The 7,158-nt window shown below is 35.2% G+C and overlaps 1 protein-coding gene across 1 annotated transcript; it reads right to left on the bottom strand.

Moving 5' to 3' along the window:
* Positions 1–3,847: 3,847 nt before the first annotated feature.
* On the bottom strand, positions 3,848–6,062 carry LOC148597996 (uncharacterized). The gene has a single exon (XM_088562440.1). The coding sequence runs from the start codon at positions 5,577–5,579 to the stop codon at positions 4,089–4,091; it is 1,491 nt and encodes a 496-aa protein (XP_088418566.1). The 5' UTR covers positions 5,580–6,062; the 3' UTR covers positions 3,848–4,088.
* Between the last annotated feature and the right edge of the window lie 1,096 nt (positions 6,063–7,158).

Raw genomic sequence — 7,158 nt, 5'->3', positions numbered from 1 at the left:
AATTAATGATTTGTGTTTACAGGTTCGTGTCCGGGCTGTAACTTTGTTGCTTTTTGGTGTAGGCATTTGGAATTTGGCATGAGGGTAGATCAGCTTAAATTTTCTTTATAATTTTGATCCTCCAAAATGTCAATAATTTACTTTATTTAAGCTATGGGAGATCCTTAGAGATGATTTCCATCTCAATGTTTACTAGTTTTTTTTCTAATTGTTCTCCAAGTTATGCTTACTTGGGAACCATTTTCGCTCGTTCATAAACTGCATCAATTATTTATGAAGCATAAACTGTCTGGAAGTTGGTTATACTGCATGACTTGGTAAACACAATTTTAAATGTCAAGATATTCATGCAATAAGAAGTATTCATTTCAAACTAGGTGAATTGGTAATGTTGCTCCTTGTCCAAATGTTCTGCGTGACGTTAAATAATTTGATTATGAATCATTGTACAGCTGTTATGGAATTTGACATTATTTTCTAACTAATTAGTTGAATATGTACATGCATATACTATTGTCAGCGCTTTTTATCAGCTCAAACTGTAGACGTTCTGCAAATGTGACTGGAAAACTTATAATTACCACAATGATGTACTACATGTGGTTAAACCAACAATATATGGATGTATACTCTAACATTCTATAGGTGCATATGATGGAATTCTTTTGCACACTTCATCTGTTTTGCATAGCGTTTTGTAAAAACGGGAGATCATACAGAGGCAGGGAAGAGCCACTTGAAAATATAGTTTGTCGTAATGGTAGTTAAAATTACGATATATCTATGTCGATATTACGACATAGTTATGTTGAAATTACGACATAGTATGTCGTACGACTTAAGTGTCAAAATCAAGATGTTGTATGTCGAAATTACGACATACGATGTTGTGTAATTTCGACAAACGATATCGTAACTCTGTCATAGGATGTCGTACTCTCGACATAATATTTTTTTTCAAGTGGCCCTAATCGGATTCCGTAAGATCATGATTAGAACTACAAACGTGATGTCCAAAATACGCGACAAACCATGAAACTCGACAAAACAAAAATTAAACAAAAGTTTTTTTTTCTTCTTCTGTGTCAGTAGAACGCCCGAGTATTTCCGATTGTTTGAAATAGTGCAGCTAGACCTTAGGTAGGTTTTCATAAGTCGGTCGATCGGTCAAACAAATGATACACGACATCAGATGTATAGCTACATGCTGTTAGTAACATGCGACTAAAACCACAAGACGGCATGTAAAGGATGTGGGGTACTTAGTTCAACAAATATCAAACTGGCGAGGATTAGATAAACAGTTTTTTAGGTGAGTCATGTAACCACGCGTCAAACATGGCTGAGTAACCAGACCACAAATGCATGTCTTGTTTGTTTTTCTTATATACACCATCCTGCATAGACCTTTTCGATGAATATTCTTGAATACTTCAGTAAAAAATGGCGCGATAATGCAAACAATTTCGGACGGACACAGACGAGTGTACGCCTTGTTGTATGTTGTTGTATCTTGTTTAGATGGGGTAATGTAGTATTTTCTGTTTGATGCAAATATTTAATTAAATGAAGGTGCGAGATAACATACAATGTTGGAGCAAGGACGGATTCAGGCGGGGGCGTGGCAGGCGTGTACCCTTCTAAAATTTGCAAAGCATGGGTTGTCGGGGGTACATTTAGGCGGTTTTAGGTTGAAACTTTAATTTCTCGCTAATGTTACCACAAAAGATATCTACATTGCATCCACTCTAGAAGAATATTAAAAAAATGACCTCAAAAACTTTTTAAAAACTTAATTTTAAAACTTAACTGTGCGCGCTCCCCCCTAATCTAAAATCCTGGATCAGTTCCTCTGGAGGGGCACAGACGGGGCGGACTTCCGGTTTTTCATGTCGCGGTGTAGTGTTCGGTCGTGAACGGATATTACAGGATTCTGAAATACTCCGTTAATTGACAGTTATCCAGAATTCTGAATACTCCGTTGACGTATTATGCAGAACTTTGATTCTGAAACACTTCATTGTTGGATTATACTGGATGCAGTATTCTACTCCATTGACGGATTATACACGATTTTGAAATACCCCGTTGACGCATTATGCAGAATTCTGAAATACTCCATTGACGGATATGCAAGATTCTGAAATAAGTTCCGATAACGGATGGGCTATAATTTTTTATGGAAATCATTTTGTTGTTTGATTTAAATTTAACGCTAGAGCATACACATATGGTAAAAAGTCCATTTTGTTGTCGATGTGATGTTCGCTCATTCTTTTTTTAGTGTCTGGTACCGTATATTCCGAAAAAAATCAATAATATCATTCAATTTAGTACATATTTACATTTATGTACGATCTAATCTAAGGCACGAAAAAAAAAATCAACAAAAGACGGGGTTGACAATATTACATTTCAAACGGGAATCGAAGTTATCTTCTAAGGGAGGGGCAGATTACATTTCAGGAGGGAAGAGCGCAAAATCGACTCCTGAGAGAAGACATACTTACCTTTCAATGGGAGGGAAATGATCTTCCTAAGGCGAGGACAGTAATTCTGCTTCAGTTGAGTTCAAAACTATCTTCCAATTTCAAAAGAGTAATTGTAAAGAATAAAACCAGATTGACGATTTCCCACCTAGTGCATATAACTGTGTAACGAAAAAGTCTGAGTAGTCCCGATTGTGGGAATACGGTACAAGTCACAAATTATATTGAATAATCTGAATTAAAAGTAGATCTGTATTGAATTATGACAAGATTTTGAATGATTAAATTATTTGGTTGTGCCTTTTTACTTGACGTCTGAACATATGGTTGCGCTTTAAAAAAGTTCGGAAAAATAAGTCGGCAAAAGTTCATAACGAATAAAATTATATTTATTTAAATTAACTATGGATGGACCCACTCTGCAAAGACAATAACAAACAATGAGTAGAGGTTAATTTATATGTATAATAAAAGCCAACCAGGCAATGCAACGATATATCTCTACTAATTTAAAATGTCAAGGGCCATAACTCTGGGAGGTAAATGCGGTAGACGCTATATTCGCAATGAGTAGAGGTTAGTTTATATATAATATACCGTTAAGAGGACTTGATTTACGTGTACATGTGTAATAGAAGCCAATCAAGCAATGCGACGGTATGTGACAACATATATATTCTCTACTCCTTCAAATTAAAGAGTGATAACGAGGGGAGGTAAATACAATAACGACATAATCGAACTTGACATCTGTTCCAATATCTAAAGCGTTGTGTGAATTTCGTGTCTGCCCAGGACTTGACTTTTTATGTGCAACTCGGCGGGTGTTTCTAGAAAAGCAGAGGACGCTTACCCTACAGGTGCACCTGGTCCATGCTACCAGTTTTTAGTGAAGTCCGAGTTGCTCATTTGTTTTTGTTACTTTGTATGTGTGCTTTTAGTTATTTTATGTTCTTTGTTGTGTATGTCTGTTTTCCATGTCTGGTCTATGTCCCTGGATTACATTCTTTTGATTACCGCTATAACCTTGGTTCCCTTGATTACTCTTTGACAAAATATTTCAACAACAAAAAGGTATTAGTTAACAAAACAAAAACAAAAACAAAACAAAAGAAAATGCTTGTGTCATCACCCTTTTTTCAGATGTAAGGAAATATTTGCCATGACTACCCATGGCAGTTTTGGTAAATGAGTCATAGTTTGATTAAAATGCACTGCCATTGAACAATTTTACTAGCATATAGCGTAACACTCTCAAATTAAGATATTTCAAACTTTCTACATTGAAATGATTCTCCAAATTTTTTGTCAGTTTAGAGACCAACGGCAGTGTAAATATGTACTACCATTTAAGCGTGTTTTTTTTTTTTTTAGTTTAAACATATTTATTCAATCAAATACATTTCCATTTGAATTTTTACACAGTACAATACACACTGGATCAGGAAACAAGCAAAGCTTATAACTATCCATCTCCATATAAAGTATGACAATTATAATATATAAAACAACGGTGTTTTTTAACACGCATGTTTTTTTTTGTTTTCGCTGAAAGTGTGCTTAAATCTTATAAAGAATTCGTGTCAGTTAGTCTAAATATTAGGAATGATAAGACCTCCCAATCCGAGTGCTTGGAGGTTTACAGTTTTTTGCTCCATGGAACAATCTCGAGACCTCTTCCTTGAATTTGTGATCAAGACACCAGTAAACAATCGGATTTACCATGGAGTTTACGAAGTAAGTCCTCATAAGGAACTGCATGAAAACACTCTCCGAAAGAGTCAGTTCATTCCAAAAGGTCTCATTTACTTCGTTGTAGATTTGGATAGTAAGGTACGGAAAAAAACTTAGGATAAAAATTAAAGTTATAATAAAGAGCATCACTGTAATTCTGAGTGTTCTCTTCTGTTTTTTCAGTGTTTTGTGTTTTTGGTGCCCATGTGACCTTGTAGAACCTTTCTCTGACGCAGACGATTCGTACTCTCCACCGGAAGATACTTCCGACATAAGCCGAAACAGCTTTTTGTTCAATTTCTTCTTGTCAATCTTTTGCTTTATTCCTGTTGTTGTTGGTCGGTAAGGCGACGGGGAGTTATTCGGCGTATCATTCGAAGGTGTACATGGATTTGAATTAGATTCGAACACCTGGACGACACCATCTTCGTCATCTTTTTTGAAAAGTGCGAGAGTGGCCGACCCGTGTTTTGCTTCATCGGTAATTGCGTTAAGCTGTAGAACAGAAGTACTTGGAGTACTTGTTGTTGACCTTTTCGAATCATTATTCCGTGACCAGTCGCTGAAGTTCCTGCGCTTCCATACACTATAACCAACGCGGCTGTAGAGCACGATAAGGATGATTACTGATACGAAGAATATCAGCATTGTAAAGGTACTGTAAATCAATGGTACATCTGAATCAATGTAGTCATCTGAAATATAGCATTCCTTTCCTGTCAAGTTTCCTACGATCTGAACATCCGCCGAGCCGTAGACTAATAGGTTTGGACATGCGCAAACAATTCCAAAGAAAACTGTGACCCAGCTCAAAATCATTGACGCCTTTCCTGATATTTGTTTCTTGAAAGGCATACAGATTTTTCTATGTCTATCAATAGCGATTAAATTCAGAATGAAAGTTGACGCCAGGATCGTGAATGTAAGGGCAAAGCTAAGAACTTTGCATAGACTATTCCAGACGAACTTGTAGGGATATACCATATCTATGATATGATACGGCATACCAAGCAGGCAAGTCACGAGATCGAAAGCCGCGAGACTTAAAATGAAAATTCGAGACGTTGACCTTTTGAACCGGAACTTGTAAATGTAGACAACTATAGAATTTCCAATAACTCCAGTAATCATTAGAATTATGAGGTAAATTGTGACTGGTATAAGTGCCTTTGCTTCGATTGAATTTTCTAGTTCCAGAAGAGCGTCATAGTCAATTGTTTCTGAAACACTTATATTTATTTGTCCGAAATCCACATGCATGTACACTGTGGTCTCGGCCTCTTTCGAATTGGTTGTTTGAAGACCAAGCGTGGCTGTAAAATTCATCCTCACATCAGATGAAGTGGTGATATCCATTATTAATTATCGTTGAATTATTTAAGAATGATACTAACCATGAAACTAGTTAACCTATATTATATAGTATCTGTCAAGGATTTTTTGTCGGTTACTCAAGTTTCTCTTAAAATAACTGTATGTGACCAATTTTAAAAAAAAAATCAGAACAAGTATCACTGCCTTACATATCAGTACAAATATGTCTACTTCCTTAAAATCCAGAAGAAATTGATTTTAATGTCCACAGCAGTAGCTCCATTTTTTTAAAATTGAAATCCGTTTGCCATATGCTTCCTTTATATAATATAGCGAATTAGACGAATGTCAATGTCTTTCTGCGACGTGCGAGAATGTCTTAACTTCAAATTCTTGATGTTGTCACTACAAGATGTAGACAGAATAATGTCATCCCCAGGAAACCACTGCTATCAAAAACCCTTGTTCACATCCCGTTAATTTACGGCTAGATGCCAATCTTTTGTAAACAATATAAAGAAATCGTAGTTTGTTGACGTTACGATGTGATTGCTTTTGTTTTGTTGTATTTATTGTTTATTTATATTAGCAACGTTTTGCTTTAAGTAATCATGTCTTTAAGCCAATAACAGTTTGTATTGATCTAATACAAAATGACCACAACTTTGAAGCGTAACATTGTTTGCTCTTTTTTTTTGCGTTTTAATGTCTTTAAAAAAAAATTGTCCAAATAAATATTTCGGAAAAGTTATAATTTGTATTACATCACCTTACTTATACCGCTTAAGAATTTATTCGAACATGATTGGAAACGCAATTAATGTTGTATTATTTAGGTAACTGATTTCTTAAATAAACTGATATTTGCTTAAAACAGTTGTTTTTCACAGTTTTACTCACTAATATGCACTGTTTTCGTCGTTTTTTTTTACATAAGGACAGCAACCATTTTCGTTATTATACCCCCAAAGAGGGGATTGCGTGACTGTAAGTCCGAAATATTTCATTACTCCGAAACCCGTACTAGTTTTACTTTTTATTTTCACCAACCACTAGCTTCTTGTGGCCACATAACTTGTAGGTAAACAAATGCTCATCAAACTGACGCAATTGACAGCGTAGAATAAATTCCCACGCAATTGACAGCGTAGAATAAATTCCCACGCAATTGACAGCGTTGAATAAATTCCCAAAATATTTCCTATATATCTCCAAATCAAATTTTAACTATATTGGACACAGACGCATATTGCCAACCTTAATTCTATTTTTTTTGTGGTTTGATAGCTTATTATAATTTTATAACTTAATTTCAGGTGTAACACGCTTTCTATATAAAACAAAAAAAAAAAAAAAAACAAGAAAAAAAAACCCAAGGAACAAGGAACAAGGACCAAACAAAAAAATTGTAAGTACAGTATTATAATATTTTTAAATCGACAAAAATGGCTAAATTTGGAACTATATAAAGAGTTGTGTTAACTTGAACTCTGACATATGCACATATAGCTAAACTATAAATCTTTGGAGCTTTGGAGAGAGAGACAGGACGTCAGCTGATGGTCAGTGTCATTATCATATCGTGCAAATGTTTGGTTAACACTGGGTTATGAGAGATTTG

This window comes from Perna viridis, chromosome 14, assembly GCF_037379345.1.
Source record: "Perna viridis isolate PV_CMFRI_1.1 ecotype Kerala chromosome 14, ASM3737934v1, whole genome shotgun sequence".
In the NCBI taxonomy this organism is placed as follows: Eukaryota; Metazoa; Mollusca; class Bivalvia; order Mytilida; family Mytilidae; genus Perna; species Perna viridis.
Note: the sequence above shows the minus strand (reverse complement) of the source record. Positions and strands in the feature narration are given on the sequence as shown.

Excerpts from the sequence above, each read along its gene's own strand:
- LOC148597996 (XM_088562440.1), bottom strand. The coding sequence starts at position 5,579 with ATGGATATCACCACTTCATCTGATGTGAGGATGAATTTTACAGCCACG.